This window comes from Solea senegalensis, linkage group LG2 (genome assembly GCF_019176455.1).
Source record: "Solea senegalensis isolate Sse05_10M linkage group LG2, IFAPA_SoseM_1, whole genome shotgun sequence".
Classification (NCBI taxonomy): domain Eukaryota; kingdom Metazoa; phylum Chordata; class Actinopteri; order Pleuronectiformes; family Soleidae; genus Solea; species Solea senegalensis.
The window spans coordinates 15,901,067-15,918,229 of NC_058022.1; the positions used below are offsets into that span (position 1 = coordinate 15,901,067).

Here is a 17,163-nt window from a genome sequence, read left to right on the forward strand (position 1 = left end):
CCCTCTCTCTCTCCCTCTCTCTCTCAGGAGTCAGGTCTGTCTCTTCATTTAAAAGCTCCTGCTTCATTTTCAAATAATGTATGTTTTGAAGACATTATTAACAGGTGCTCCTTTATCAACAGAACAAAGGGATTAGTCTCTCGAGGGTGAGTGGTGTTCAGTGGCCTGATTAGGGATCAGACTAAGCTCAGCAAAATTATGGTCTTACAGTGGCACTGCAAGATGGCGTACTGAAGCTAGACGGTATATCAAGCCACAAGGGGTATCTCAATCAAAACAACAAAAGATGTTTGATGATGTCAGGAAGTAGTGTGGGATCATGGGGATTGTTTTGTTTGGTTCCCCTGTGCATTTGCTCTTTATGAGGGGAGCTTCGGTGGCAGAATGCACAGAAAATGGCAATGAGTGGTCGTGATCCATTAGTGACAAATGTAAAAACAATGAAAACAATAAACAAAACCAAAGCTAGTTGGTATTACTGATGTTATTACTAATGAAAATGTTTGTATTTCAGTGGATTTCACTACTTGAGAAAATACATAACAATAGCATCATTGTTTTGAGGTATTTTAAAGCAGAAATGTTACATTTTGTCTTAACTATTAATGATCTATTATCTTTAACTGCCTTTTAGTGTAAATGAGGAAATGATGTGATAATAACCATTCCCTGGTTGTGGACCAGTGAGTAACCTGTGGTTAGGATTAAGCATAAAATGCATCTGGTGAGGGTTTGGAAAATATTTTGGGATCTGCTTTTTGGGCATCCTCACAGACATCTTGTTGAAAAACAAGGAATGTCTTTGTTTAAACAAAGGGACGAATCATGTGATATTGGTCTGAACTGTGGCCCGTTGCTTGTTGGGCGTCTGACAGACTTTATGTGCTGCCACTCGCCTCTCCCAGTGAGAACGTTGCCTCAAAAACATGTGAAATGTCACCATTTGTGGTCACGTCAACATAATCTGGGAGAAAATATCTTTCTTAAAAAACATAATTAAGAATGCAGTTTAGTTGGGTGCAAGCCTACATTTTGCACTGCAGGATGGTGAAAAACTCACGTCACAAACAGACATTTAAAGATTTTTGGAAAATAATTTTGCATAATTTAACTTTTTTTTGTGTTAACCCAATCATACTAACATTTGTATCTTTTTCATATGTAAAAAAAAAACATTTTCCTAATTACCTTTCTAGTTTCACCTTGCACACGCTTAACACAAGCTAGCTTATATCATTACTTTCCTGTCACGTTCACAGACAAGGCAGTCATCTACGTCAAATCAAGATCAATACTGATTGAGCTGCTTCCTCTGATGTTGCTACCTGAGAGGATATGTGGTCAACATAATTCAGTTAAATTACAGTATTCATTGACTTCTTACTTCCTGTGCATGTTTTCACATGCAAGATGGGTAAGAGCACATCTGAGGAACGTGCATTCCTCACACTGCTTTTAAAATGTTCATGCAAAGTCAGTGCTGCAATTCTCCTGGTATTCACAGCAGTAAAAGCTGCTTTATGAGTCTGTCAGGAAAGGCACATTATAGATGTCTTCCCAGCGTAAAAACACTGGCAATGCACACAAGGGTTTTTATGTTCATTCAGGAAAGGTCTTCTTGACATTCATTTTAGGATACACACAATTAACAGAGATGTATAGTCTGCTGATTCTGAAACAGAGTTTGGCGTATATTCAGTGTTGATTTCTTTGCATGTGTCAGTAGTATCCCAGTTTTGAGCTCTTAAGTGATTCACTCATGTTTTCTACATAATCCCATCTCTCATAAGAAATCCCCGTGAAGTCACAGGGCTCGATAGTTTGAATATCAGTACCTCACAAAGTGTCTCCAATATGTAATCTACTGTCAGCTGAGTGTCTCAAATGGAGTATTAAGGTTCATGTTTCAACTATGTTTGATATCGCTGTCTGGGGTAAAAAAAAATGGAGGAGGGGGATAAGCTGTTCAGACAAGCCTGTTCTGTGAACAGTGAATGTACGGGGGTTTGGTTTTCATAAACTCAGACAGAAAACAAAGTCTTAATTTGTTTATGATTAGCGTAACCTCTGTCATTGCGTTTATTTTGTTAAACCGCAGTGAATGAGAGTGCCTTGATTGAAAGGGACTGTCATATGCACGCCACTGTTGTCCCACATCATGCAGCGAACAAACCTTTTTAGATCCTTAACTACTATAGTGCTACTGATTGCACAGGCACCAGCAATTTCCTAACCAACCACCACCTGAACAATGATGTGTTCAGCTTTCAGGCCCTCCAGCCTTTCAAAGGTGAATCATTTCACAGTTTGGAACGAGATCTCCATAGCAACTCCTCTTTGAAGGGTTTAGAATCACCATCCAATAATTCTATGATCATCGGGCCTTGCCATTCCCAGTGGTTCTTTTCACAGCGGACAGACAAGGGGGGCACAAGGAGGAAGCAGGAAGATTCTACAGTCTATTTCAGGCAATTCATCTTGCAGCCCCATTAGAATTCAAAATATTGCGACCTTCAATCACCAAGCATGTTATCTGGAGCTGTGGCGATCTCCAGTCAAGATGGGTAGACATTTTGCTCTAATCATCCATGATGAGTGGAGGCTGACAAAAACGCTTCATTCTTGCTGAAGCAAAATGCTCATTTAAATGCTGTGACAGCACCTCAACACTGACCGAAAGCACACAAAAGGAGGACGGTCCCCACTGCTAACTGAGCTATATTTTGAAATATATAACATTGGTTAAAACATAAACAAGGAGGCACATACAACACATGCCATCTTATTTTTTTCTAATTATCTGCAGTTATATCTCACTCACAAATAACAGGGCAGATGCCACGACCCAGTAGTTTTTTTTTTTGTTTGGTGAGGGATGTGTGTCCCTTTGTCGAGAGCTTATCATGGATGAACAGGAATAAAGCTGTGAAAACAATAGGATTTGTACATTTACAATATACAGTACCAGTAAGAACTTCAGAAGTTTTTGTGTGTTGTTACGTGCTGCACAATAACAGACCAGTAACTGACCATGAGTTAATATTTCTATAACATGTAAATTCTAAGCAGGTTAAACCTGTAAAATTGCGTGTTCATAAAAATGTGAGGAGTCTACACCATTAGTGTTCTCCATGGTATTTACTTCCTACTTCCTTTACTTTTTACAATAAACTTTAATAAAGTAATAAAGACATATCAGTGTCCTCTAAAAACAGGGCACATTCACCTTTCTACCATCTGTTATTTAATTACCAAATACAGCATTGCATAATTTATACTGCACTTCTGTCTTTACAGTATGTGGTTTTCTGTTAGTCTGCTGGGGACTTTAAAAAAACAAAACAAAACAAAATCAAAGTCGTATTGCTTGTTTAACAAGGCAACAACCAATTGCACAACCCAACTGTTGACGAATTCACACACACGCACACACAGGGAAGTCACTGGGCTGATTGAGGTGTTTTGTAAGTAAGTTTGAAAAATATGTGAGATGGTGAGTGATTTGGCTGAATTCCTGCATAGCAGCCACTGCTGGCGTCAGTTCGGAGGCAGGCGGGCCATGAATCATTTCTGTGTGTATTACACAATACAGTTTGCTCTTAATGCCTGCTACTTTGACTTATTCACTGCAAGCGATTAGTGGAGTCAAGGCTGACGTCTGATTTCTATGTACCATTTAAACATGAATACTATTATCTTATAATTCTGCAGTAATTTGCTTGCAAATGAATCAGATCACTCGCTCTTTCTCAGATTCAGATACTCATCTGTTACTAATGATTCACGTGAGTGTCACTGCGGATACTGGGCATTTTAATTTGTGAATAGCGTTTGAGGTGAGTAAAAAGGTAAAAAGTTTCACCAAATGGAAATAGAACCTGGTAACATTATTACACCCTTTAAAATTAATTTATGAAACAAATGAATTAAACATATTAATTTGTTGATATTTTAATATTCAGTTATATTTGTTCACATTATTGCTGTTTTTGAATGTGGTGGAAAAAAGGCCATGTTTCCGGTTGTAAATGTTACAAATGCTCCTTGATAAAACACCAATACTGTTGAAGTTCATTGATATTATAAATTACTGATTAGCCCTTTTATAAATTTGTACAAGATCATTTCAGGAAAGCCACATGTTCATTAACACTAATTTGCTTTCACTCTGGTGTGTATTGAAGTAGTAAAACAGTCTGTGTTTTCCTCCAAATGTCAGACTTTTCCTGTTATTAACCTGTAATTCTTCAAATAGAGAATAAACGGCACAAATCTGAGGGTGATAGCTATTCATAGTTTGTGACTATTAACAGGGAATACAGACAGATTGTGTTGTTAGCTCATTGATTTTCATGACAAAATGTCAATGGTAGGATTGTTACCAATATCTGAAGCTACAAAGCCCACTATTAGCTTAGCTTAGCTAACAGTCGTTTAGCTAGCTGAATATAGCATCATCTACAAGATGAAAAACTGACCTCAAATTTAGTCAGGGGAAATAATGACTAGGAACCGGAGATATAGACAGATTTTATTGTTAACTCGTGGTTATAAAACGCATCATTAGCTTAGCTTAGCTAAGTTAACAGCTTATCTTTTAGCTAGCTGATTATAGCAACATTTTACAAGATGAGAAACTGACCTCAAAATGTACTCAAGGGAAATGTATACTTGTTAATCTCCTCATCTAACTGTTGAAAAGAATAGCAAATGTGCATATTTTTTAAAAAAGGTTTATGCATCATCTTAAATAAGGATGTCATGCTTATGAACTCAGACAATTCCTAGAACACAGACCTAAATAAAAAACTGGTGACGGAAACAACTACATTTCAAAAAAACTACTCAAATATCGTCACATCATTTTTACGTTCTCATGAGGTGGTTTTTCATGCGTGTCGATATAAAAGTTTATCGCAAAAGTGTAATGGAAACACTTCTTTTTCATGTCACCAAATAGAGGGTGATTATATAATAGAGGGCCATGACATGACCACTTCATTTAGGCAAGATGGCGCAGCCTTCCTCTTCTGTTGAAGACAATCATAGCAACAGCAGCAGCGGCAATCAAGATCACTGGTCTAACTAAGGAAACACAAAATGCTTTTGGCCATCTTCCTCAAAGCGGAGTCTCACGAGATTGGACAAGATTATTTTTACCAGAACAATGGGGTGTCGCAAGACTAGACATTACGAGAATTACGGGGCATGCATAAAACTCGAAATTTAAGAAATATTGCTTTTATTTAAACGGAAAGACAACTGCAAACACCAACACACATGCTGTGTGGTTGAACTACGATGGCCATGTGTGCAAAATGTAAGACCGAATAGGTTTTATTTGTATTTGAGCTGCAACTGACCCACTGATTTCATCACTGATCTGTGGACAAGTTTTTAGTTTAGGTCCATGTGTAGAATTTAAGAACATTTATTGGCATCATTTAAATACACCTGCAATACACATAAGTATGTTTGTATAAGAATATAATACTGAATAATTAGAATAATTACTGTAAAATATAAATGGGTTGGTTTAGGTAGCCTTACAATTTCTGTTTTATATGTACTTAAAAAGAGAACCTTGCTTTATGGAAGACAAACCAGTCAGAGTGTCTATTTTCATATTTAAAATAGACACTCTGAAGCAGAGTCTTACAAAGAAAACAAAGAAATTCTTTCTGTTATGCAAAAGCCACCATTGTTCGCAAACACGTTTGGGTGAGGGAGAGGTAAGTGGAGGAGTCCTCTGTTTGTTACAATGCAGTCTCACCATTCGAAGTCCCTTAATCTTACACTACAATGGAATGAAATAGTACAAAATACACTCTGAGCTATCACCCTTAATTTTTTTTTCATCTTTTATCTAAACATTTGACCCTCTTGTTCACAAAATGCCTCAAGCAACCACATGTCAAATCTGTTGCTGTCAATTGCCTGGTCACTTCTTTAATCTCTATCACCCATCATTTAGCCTTGTCTACATCAAAAACTGGAAAAAATCACAATTTAACCAGGAATTCTGAGAGCATGAATATTTTTGATTCACCAATAAAAGATAAAATATACTTTCCAGCCAGCTGTCAACAACAACAGCAGCAGCAGCAGCAGCAGCAACAACCAGTCCCTGAGTGCTACACCACAGTCATGCAACTGTAAATGTGTCTTTATTGGGAGAGAGCTGAAGGTTTCTTACAGTGGGTATGGTGGGGGTGCACTGTGTGAACATTCAAACATAATTGATGGAAACCAAACATCTGGGAATAAGGCCAGGTGAGCTGGCAGAGTGACTGTAGCAGGGAATAGAAGAGGATACGAAGTAGAGCATGTCTGTGTCTTACAGTAAGGATCCAGACGTGTTCCAGTCACTGCAGAAGCACTGGGAACACTTTGCCTGCAAACCATTTGGTAGTGAGACCAGGGAACAACAGGCAATCAACTGAATCAGCTTTCATGATGTCATCATGTGTCCTAATAGTTTTTGGAAGGTATTGTTGAAAGTGAATCCACTGTTTACACAGGCCTCTAAAAGCCAATTACTGGTTGAGAAGTATTCAGGACATGTACACTACTGCAGGAATCTTGTTACCAGACTAGAAAAATCCAGTTAGCCTACTCAGTGAGGGGGAAAAAAAATAACATATTCCACCTTCATGTTATGCTAAAAACCTTTCAACATGTTCATTATTACTTTTTCATTCACAAATAGTACAATATACTCGTTTTCATAAGGTGCTTTTGTTTCCCATTACAGCTGTGCATGATATTAATAAACAAAAGAAATGCAAGATTGTTATTATTAACAATGGCATGATAGAACCAGTTTTTTTGGAGCCTTAATGAGAGTAATTTCCTCCACCTGATACAGTTCTCAAACTTTTTGAACCCATTATATTATATGTGGGGAATCTGGTTTTAACCATTGAATGGTTTTACGTTTGAATTTTACCATTTCAGTGATTTTCGAGTCTGGTTTTCGAATCCAGTGTGATTTCTAAATAATTTGTGAAAGTGTCAAATATTAGATAATAAAAATGGTGTTCTTCTAGCATTGAGTCAAATATGCATGTCATAGATGCAAACAACAATCATATCCCAACCTTTTTTGATAGCCCACATGATTTTGTATTAAGTATCAAGTAGAATTGAAATTCAGCTTTCTCATGGCAAATAGTGTCCGGTTCAGCTCTGATTTTTGATTTGCAAAATCAAAAATCTTTATTTATAACTCAATTTCTCTAATAACTATTTTATTCATAATGTTTCATAAAAGTGTAAACAAAAAGAGAATAAAGGATCAAATAATGTCATAGACAGAACCGGCAGAAAGTTAGGACTGATCTGTAAAGTTAAATTAATGTCATCAACTGCTTGTGCCTTTGCTCGGCAGGAACAAACACGCTGAGATGTTTCAAGTTATAATCACTTTTCACCTCCTTGAACTAACTTTATAAACCCTTCTACTGATTACCAGACAAGAAAAACCTTACCACTCAGACACAGAAAAGTGCGATGCCCCACAACTGTATAATCACCCTCTATAAAATTAGTGACTTTAGCATTGCAGTCTGCCCAACACCAGATAGATATAATTACAAAACAAAACCAGCCATGTTTAATGGTTAACTTGTGAAACACACTGTTTCAGGGGTTTCAAAAGAGTGGGAACAATGGTATGCCAGAGCAGATAGATGTAAAGACACAACACAAAGAAGAAGATGTTGATATTCCTATTTCAAAATGCTTGTCATCATTGTGTGAGTTGGTTTTGGGTGAGGATTGCTGCATGAATGTTTGAGCCTTTTTCATAAGAGATTTAAAAACACTTACCAGTTTATTAGGTACACCCTGATAAAACTAACCCAGTCATTAATCCTCCATAACATGCTGATAGTTTGTCTGCTTCATGTATATCAAGTGTATTACACTTCAACAGCACCAAAAACTACATCCTCCACAACAATCATGAATTAAATAATCAATAAAACGTTGTGATTCGCAAGTGTGATTCACTGCACAACTGGAATGGAAAAGTTAGTGTAGTAGGAGATGGACTAACATAGCATTTAGGTATATGAAAATAGCAAAGCCTGCTATTTATCTCATCTATAGTATTTTGTTTCCTCTGTTAATCATTGCCAAGTCTTAAAGAGGGTGGTCTTCCACCATTCATGAACTACAGCCAAGGCTATTTAAAATGTGAAGCGGAACAGAAGTAATGCACTTGTCAGTGATACACAGACACTTATCGAAAGCCGTTTGAGCATGTATTCGATATCCTTGATATCGGACTTATGGTCCATGTCCATGTAAGCTTTTTGTCCTCACTAGCAAGACAATTTGGCGCACTTGTAGAACAAGTAAGGTCAAAAACATCTTACTAGTGCTACTAGTGGACATTTTGGTTCTCACTAGTACTACTAGTGGGCATTCTCAATGTTTCTAGTGCTGCTAGTGGACATTTTGTACTAACTAGTAGTACTAGTGAGGTTAAAAATGCTACTAGTAGGGTCCAGGAGGCTACTAGTAAGTGACACATGCCTACTAGTTGGGCCTGGTGTTACTAGTGCAGCACAGTATTTACTAATTGTGAGGACAGAAAGCTACTAGTACATGGACCTTAAGTCCAATATCAAGGATACCGGATTTACATAGACACAACTTACAATACAGAAAAATACCCATAATATTAACCCTTTCTATGTGGCTGTTCGATACCTGCCACCTCCAACTCATAGAGATGGAAAGTCAACAACAGTTGTAAACAAACTCAGCTATTCATTTGAGTTGCTGTCATTTTAAATATTCTAGCATGTAACTTTAAAAATTGTGTAAGACAAAGACAATGTTGAAGTTGAGCAACCCTCCACCTGTGACTCACGTGTCATGTGGAAGATGCCATCACAAGCGCTGATGTGAGACAGGAAAGCGTTTCCCAGTCCTTGGCCAGCGTGAGCTCCTTTCACTAGACCAGCAATGTCAACAACATTCAGGAATGCTGGGATTTTGCTGCAAGCCAAAAAAAGAAAAAACATGAAATGAACCATTTTAATGAATATATTCATATTCATTTATTCATAAATATAGGCATTTGAATATATTTAAGCACTACAGATGTAATAAAGTGATCGTCTTTGTATCAGAGGAAACTGAGTAAGTGTTTTACATGTTGTTTTACAAATGTTGAAAATACTTTCCCATTGGTTTTAGCATTTTAGTATTTTACACATATACTGTAGTAGCCGATGACACGCAGTATGGTAGTTAGGGACAAACACACTGGAGAGCATTTAACTGGATCACCAGAGATCCTGAAAGACAGCAGAGGTAGATCACTGCCATAAAAAGCACTCAAAGCAAAGATAGAAGACAGAGTGATGGGAACTCACAGGCAGCAGATAGCACACGTCTAGTGATCACTTCCGTTCAGGTACAAAATTACAAACTTGTTTATTTGACATGCTTTTATTGTAATGTGTAAGCGTTCTCCAGAGTCGTCAGGTTCTGAGTTACATCGCTCGATCTCCGTGGAGTTAAAGTGCACAGTGAAGTCTGACAGCTTCAAACCAGCACTGACGCCGTTCATTTTTGTCACCATGGCTGTCGAAACAAACTCACTCATGTGACATCTAGAGTCAACCCCGTAGTATCTTAACAGATGTGGGCAGAGAAGGAAGGTAAATAAGAGCTGTAAAACTGTAAAGGTCCACATGTTTAACTTATTGCATCGCTGATAACTAAGATGTAACGGAGTCCAAACACGATGGTGAGATCCATGCCGCTTTTTTCAAAAGCAGGTGGATAAATCTGGTGACTCCAATTCATGTACTGACATGTTCCGTGGCATTCAGCATGCCAATTCTTGTCAGTCACAAAGGAGCTCCTCGCATGTAAACGATCACTATAGAACAGCAAATCTGAATCCAGCCCACTTTAACAGCCTCTATAAATTCGTATGACAACCAGGTGTTGGAGGCTTATACGCGTCGGCTTTTCTTTAACCTGGAATACAGCAGCAAACATACATCATATCATACACAACCGGTGGCTACGTGTCAACAACACTGTTGTGTGTTTTCTCGACCCTACAGCAAGAAGACCGTCACAGACTACAGACCTGAAGTGTGAATAATACATGAATGATGAGACCCCATACCTGGCAGGTTTGTGGAATTGGCAGAGGAAATCATAGCGTTCATCTGGAATGGGCACTCTACTTTCATTTGGGTCAATGGTGCAGAAGGGGAAATTTTCAGCTGCAGCCTGACTCTTTGTCAGCACGTTGAAAAAGGTCGACTTCCTGAAAATAAAAACAGCAGTGAGGTCAGGCCATCTCAGAGTGCCAGTGTGCACAACCTGGTGGTTTAATAGAATGATCCTAAAACACTTAAATAAATCATGCAAGACACACTTTCTTTATTTTTGATGCGAGAGGGAAAAAGGTGATCGTCGTGGATTGGCTATTTGAGTTTTTCTGCAAAGTACTATACCCAATTACAAAGTCAGATAATCCCATAATAGATCAATTGTACATGGAATCGTGGGGCAAATTACATTTTAGATGGATCTCAGCTGTTGGACTGGATCAGTCAAAAGCTGGCCCGTGTTGTGATCACAGAGAGATTTATTTGCTGTCGCACAAGTAGCTCAAGTGTACTTCAAAATCCACAGACAATAACAAGTGTCTAAGAGTAATAATGGCATGGCAGTTAACTATAATTCAGGACTTTCCATCTTTAGCCCCTCACTTGGTGCTTCACATTGAAATGATTGTTTGCTAAGTCCTATGGGCATAAATTGCATGAAATTGCTAAAGTGCACGCATTAATTCCTGATGAAGTTACCGAGGGCTTTTCTTGGGTCACCTTGGGGGGGAATTAAAACCATCCAGAATAACACTATTATCAGCAAAGAGGTCCAAATAATTACACCGCACATTACTAAATGTGAAATCAAAAATGTGAAGTAGAGTGTAATATAATGATCATTACATGGTAAAGTGGAGTTTATCAAGACGTTTGCAGTGAGAACTTTTCTTATGTAAACTTGGATTTATGTCAAACATGACTACACCAAATAATAACCTAATTGTATGAACTGGGACAATATATAATAATCCACATAAGCAGTGTATTATTCTATATAAGTATCATTCTGTAAAACAATATAATTTATATTTTCAAATTCAATTATTAGAAAGAGTCACAGATTACATTTACCTCAGGGTGACTTGTCTTCGAACTTTTGATGTGCCTGTTTGCTTATATTTTAAAGATTAATAACAATTCAGATGTCACTAACTGATTTAGCCTGTGCTACATGCACATGATTTTTAGCTTGAGTCAAACATCCAATGGTATGTTTGATTAGAAAAAGCTGCAGTGCAAAAACCAAGACCAAAAAGTGACCCATTAAACAAATGTGGAGCTTTAAATTTGTAATATTTGTAATTCCAGAGTCAAACTGAGTATTAAGTGGAAAACCCAGCCAGGTGCTCTTAATTACTGGAGGTTTTTCTCGCTGCATACCAGTTCATTAACTCTGCAGTTATTGTTGGCAGTCAATAATAAACAGCTGTGGCCACCAAATATATATTTATATCCACGCATGAGAACTGTTCAAAACATCTTCAACCGCTGAGTAGAAATCACCCTGTGTTATATTTAAGAGCGCTTTTGAGAATGAGGGAGATTCATAAGACACGAGAAGTAATTATTTAGGTTAATCGTTCACATCTGCTACACGAGAAACATGAGTCAATCATGGTTTCATGATGCGGAGCGTGCCGATGCACTCGGCAGGTATGCATCTCTATTAAGTTGGTTTGTGTCTGTGTCGCATGTGAACTGGAGGAAACCTCTGACAATGACTTGTGCTACTCGGGACATATGTTGTGTATATGTGGTACCAAAAAAGGGACATCAATGGACAAAACTAAATTAGATGACTGTGGAAAATGGCAGCAAAGGGGACACAATCTAGAGATGGTGTAGGAAAGGCTACAAGGCTGCACGGCTGAATTACACTCTTAAGTTCCCCATGTCTGTGAAGAATGGTCAGCTACGCCCCGCTAACAGCAGGCAGACACCATAAGAGGGTAGATAAGATGTACTTTGACACAAATGTGACTTGGCAGCCCACAACCTCGATGACTTCTACTTGTTATACCAGGAAGAAATAGTTGTTTTGCTGGTGAGAAATCAAAACACCTGCAGTCTCTGTGCAATAAGCTTCAAAATCCAACATGACAGATAACACTGTGGGTCCAAATTCAACCTCTGCAATCGACCTACTCTCCATGATCAATGAACAGTTCTAAATATACACATGTAACTCAGCATTATCACGAGCGTCAACTTCACTGATTCCAAACATCTACTGATAATATCTCCTCGCCATCCCTGAGTCTTATCTGTTCCTTAAAGCATGCAGAGTTCTGCATTTATAAACTTTGATGGCTGTTTGAATCAAAAGAAATTAAAGGAGCTGGAAAACCTGAACAGAAGATGACCTCTGTAAAGGAAATGGGGGTGGGTGGGTAGGGTGGTGCTGGTCATGCAGGGTCCAACTAGTGATTAGTTCCTGTCAGTGATGATGCTGAACATCCTGGTAGATGCTAACAGACACCTTGGATGTGTCTGACCATGTCTGACATGCAGACAGTGTCTCAACACACAGTCACACAAACTGAATCATCAGGTCTGTATTTTCAGGAAAAACTCAGGTTGGTGCACACACAGCGTTTAAACAATCCAAAAATTTGTCCTTTTTTGTCCAATAAATGCTTCAACTTCATCACTCACGTCATGCAAGTTTACTCTTTCAATGCTTCCTTAAATCTGTAACTTGAAAGTGCACACATGTAAGCGCACATTTGGCTCTTTGGTTCTGCAGATTTTAAGGCTCACATACAAACAGTTACTCCATAATTGACTCTAAACATACGTTGCACGTGTCCTAACAATTTGATTAATGTAAAAACAAATGTGGCCTTAAACACAGTTACTACATGCTCTGTCAATATGGACACATTACATGTTAAATCTGTCAGCGGAGACTGGCCTGTAAGGGCACAGTGGACAATGAAATGTATGAAATGTATATGTGTGTGTGTGTGTGTGTGTGCGCCCCAGAATTTCCTTTCAACGCTTTCAAATAGAGATCACAATTATAGCACGTCGCAAGGGCTGCAATTTGAGCGACACGTCACGCGGCTCATCTGACACAGGGATAATACTTAACCGTTAAAGGTTTTTAATGACGTTCATTCATATCTTTACATTTTCCTCCTCGTATTAGAATATATTACAGAGTGAACTTTGAACTGAAGATTGACTTAGATATTAGATATTTTCCCCAAATGTTTCAGTGCTAATTTCCTCCATAGTTGAAAGATTTAAGATGAAACGGACACTGTTAAACGTTATGACATACTGTACGGTGACATAAGTGCACACTCTGTCATGTGCAATAAGTGGGTTTTTAAAATACATTAGAGAGCACACTTTGTTAGTGTTTTTTCATTCATTTAAATACTCTATATGTCACCATATGTACAACTGTCTGTTGACTTATTATAATGTCACTCGACAAAGATTAGACTTTCCCTCACTTTCTCGGTTGCCTTTAAACGCCTGTGAACTGATTTCTAGGTAAAGGACTCAGGACGTAGGAAAACTGAAAGAATGTGGCTTTTATGTTTGTTCCTGAGTGCCTTACCTCAATGCCTTTCTTCTGCTCCCCTATGGTGATGACACAGTGCAACACTAGCTAATGGCAGCCAAGGAATGGAGTCTGTTAACATCAACAATTGAATGGCTCCCACCACAACACAGACCTCAACACAAACTCCTCGTCACCACAAAAAGATGTTTGAAGGAAAAATAAAGCCAACATCAGAGCATTCCATTCAATGACAAACTGATATTGATCAATGTTATGATTAATACGATGTCAACGTCAATCATGTTCAATCTCAAGTATGTCACGTTATCCTTCTGGTCAGTTCCCAGGATATTCAACGTGACGCTGACTCGCGTACAAACCAGTATTCTAAGTGATAAGAGTAATCTGAATCCCACACGTAGAACATTTAAAAAGGTCCTATTTATATTTATAAATAAACCTAAAACCTAGCGAAAGGATCTTTAAAGGTCCAGTGTACAAGAATGAGAACTATCTAATGGTGAGACTGAGACTCCTTTCCTCACACTTCCCTATTCCAGAGTGCATCAGAGGAACGAAGACAGCCTTCACATGACAGGACACATCTCATTCTTTTTTGTTTGTGTACCAAACGTCTGCTTCAAAACACAAAACTCACACTTTGACTGCATGGGTTGTCTGTTCTGACTGCTGTAGACACAGGGTGGCTCAAGCTGGCAGCCTCCATAAAGCATGCCCCGTCTGAAGTACATGTAAAGGCTTATTCTAGGGCCGCAAAATGTTCTATTTCAAAGCGAGTGTACACACACATATAAAAGCATACTTTTAATGTTCTTTTCTGCAGCCACAGCAGAACATGGCCCACCGTTTATAGACCATGTCAAACCCTCATATCTCAGGTGGCAGAGACATTTAATGTGCTATTTTATTTTCTTAGCTTGACCCTGTTGCAGTAATTAATAAATGTAAGGACAACATACACCGAATAAACTGTATTACAGTAATTATTTGTTTGAATAAAAACTCACACAGTTACTCAGACTGAAGCATGGTTCCAAGCACTCAACGACACCATAAGAACTCTGCAGGTTGTTTAGGGACATTGGAATCTTTACCAAGGACAGTCATCTGAGGAGCAGGAGTGTGTTACTTTCTTGCTGGTGTGTGCAGTAGATCTAAAAGCATGTGTGCATTATGCTCTATGCCATATCAATAAAACGTTCCCTGTATAGCAAAAACATCAAATAAAATCTGTAGTTGTGTAGTGTATCTAAAGTCAAATGTCATTTCACTTAGTACACGCATTTATATTTATAGTTTCATAGAAGGCAAGTACACTGCAGGAGTGAACAGAGCACATGTTGCTGCATGTAGTTCATTTTCATGGTAAGAAAGCCCAAAAACCTTTCACTTACCCAACATTAGGCAGACCAACAATTCCTATTTTCAGTGAGGTGCCAAATCTTCCAATCAGCGGTGGCGGTTTCGGTGCATCGTCTCCTTTTCCCTATAATAAAGATAATGTGGAGACGTCTGCAGTCAGAAGAAGAAGAAGAAGAAGAAGCACTTGCCGTTACATAACCTGCACTGCATTCTGATGTTTGAATGAAGAAATCCCTAAACAAAACACACCTTCTTCGGAGCCATGTCTCACAGCTAAACTTTTTTTTTTTTTACTGACTTCCACAGCAGTTCACCACCCCAAGAGGAAACAACACACACACACACTCATTGACAGAACACGGGCTAAGCTAAGCCCTTAAATGTTACCAGCCGACTGCACTTCAACTGGCTCACCCCCCACCTCTCAAAATAGAACATGCAGCCTCTGGAAATGGAAGTCGACACTGTAAGTTGGCAAGCTGACCTGTGCTTCCAAATTTAGCTGTCGATACTATCAATGCAGGGTTGATGAGCTGCTGCTGGGATCTCACACAGGACTGTTACTCTAAAAGTGCAGTCCTTTTGCAAGTCTGGTTAATCTTTATCAGAGACTTGACAACAGCTGCTTGCTTTCTATTAACATTTGAATCATCCGTCTGACAGCCGTTTAACTAAAGACATCCATGAGTCACAGATCTGAGCTGATAGGTCAGACATGTGTAGTATGTGTCCGTTCACTTTCCTCCCTGTGGCTTTTGCATGCAATCAAAACAAATCTTAAAGTGCAACTAACTCATGGCAAACCACAGACAAAACACAGTCATTATCATTGCACCCATAAAAAAAAAACAAAGATGGATAAACACTGCTTTAGCCGTGTTGGTATTTTAAGATGAAGGAAAGTCATTTATCACAAATGAAAACAGCGCAACACATTTCCATGCTTATACTTTATTAAATAAGCATTTTCTGATCAGCTGGGCATGAATCAGACAGCAGCACAGAGGGGAAAGTACAACATCCGTGCACTCATAGTTTCCTCCAGCCCCCTTTGAGAGAAACAGGTGTAGCCACATGAACACACAAAATTACGACAATTAGTTAAATGTCCTCAAATAAACTTCCCCTCGGTAGAAATACAAATTAAAACACACAGGGGCAAAACCAAAAACCATCACCCAAATCCAGAAGACTGTCTAATTTAACATGCAGAAAATGAGGCTAATAATCTGGATTTGAGGCAAGTGAGGCTGTGGCTTTTTAGACAGAATTTAAATGAATAGGTCTGAATTAATCATTTATCTTTTGTTGATGGATGCACCCCCACTTAGACTCATCACAATAGGTGCAGAGCGTTTTGTTCGACCATATAAATCATTCCCATTGTTTAAGGTACATTGATCAATCTAATGGCTTGTAATAGGCTCCTAATTGCCACAGAGAAGTGCTCACGAATGGAGTCCAGAATTACAGATTCGACTCAAATTTCTCACTTGAATGACAAGGCAAGATTATACTCTTCCTCCTTTTGTCTCAGGTAAACATCCTCTGAAAAAAAACACCATCATTTTATTATTCCAGGTGAATTTCCTTCTTAGATAAATTCAAGCCAGAGTTTATATATATATAAAAAGACAAGTTGCAGAAAGATGCACTAATTCCTGCACGTGCTTTTTTTTGTTAATCTGAACTTAAAAGCATCATTATTAGAAGCTCCAGTGAGTCAACATTGGTTGCGATTCAAGATAAAAGAATATAAACAGTCAAGCAGTGTAGAGGTTATATTTTAATAACATCAACACAAAAATAAAATTGTGAAATCGAATTAAATCGAATTAAAAAATTTCAACGGTGTGATTTTAATTGCAGTGTACATTTATTTTCCGATTTTTTTTTTTTTTCTTTTTAAATAAAGAAAAAAACCCAAAACAATTTGTTTTGAATTTCACTGAACACTCGAATTAATTTAACTTCTGTAGCAACGGTGAGCTTTGTTTATGTGGAGCACACATTTAGTTCTGGTAACTGCACTCTGCCAAATTGTCATGATTGCAAAGATGATTCCATTTTCTTGGCAGCGCTCAGTGTTTGATGAGGCGGATTTTTTTTATTCAG

General features: G+C 38.2%; 1 protein-coding gene across 7 annotated transcripts in view; it reads right to left on the reverse strand.

The window, feature by feature from the left end:
• Positions 1-17,163, reverse strand: part of LOC122765198 (obg-like ATPase 1) — a 48,693-nt gene that overhangs the window by 30,125 nt on the left and 1,405 nt on the right. For 5 of the 7 annotated variants that reach the window (XM_044019333.1, XM_044019331.1, XM_044019334.1 and 2 more), the window contains exons 3-5: positions 15,081-15,172; positions 10,157-10,300; positions 8,882-9,009 (exon numbers count right to left, since the gene is read on the reverse strand). In XM_044019333.1, coding sequence (XP_043875268.1) covers positions 8,882-9,009; positions 10,157-10,300; positions 15,081-15,172 — 364 coding nt within the window. Of the gene's footprint in view, positions 1-8,881; positions 9,010-10,156; positions 10,301-15,080; positions 15,199-15,297; positions 15,434-17,163 lie in introns of those variants that run through there. The other 2 variants (XM_044019332.1, XM_044019337.1) reach the window with 2 other exon arrangements.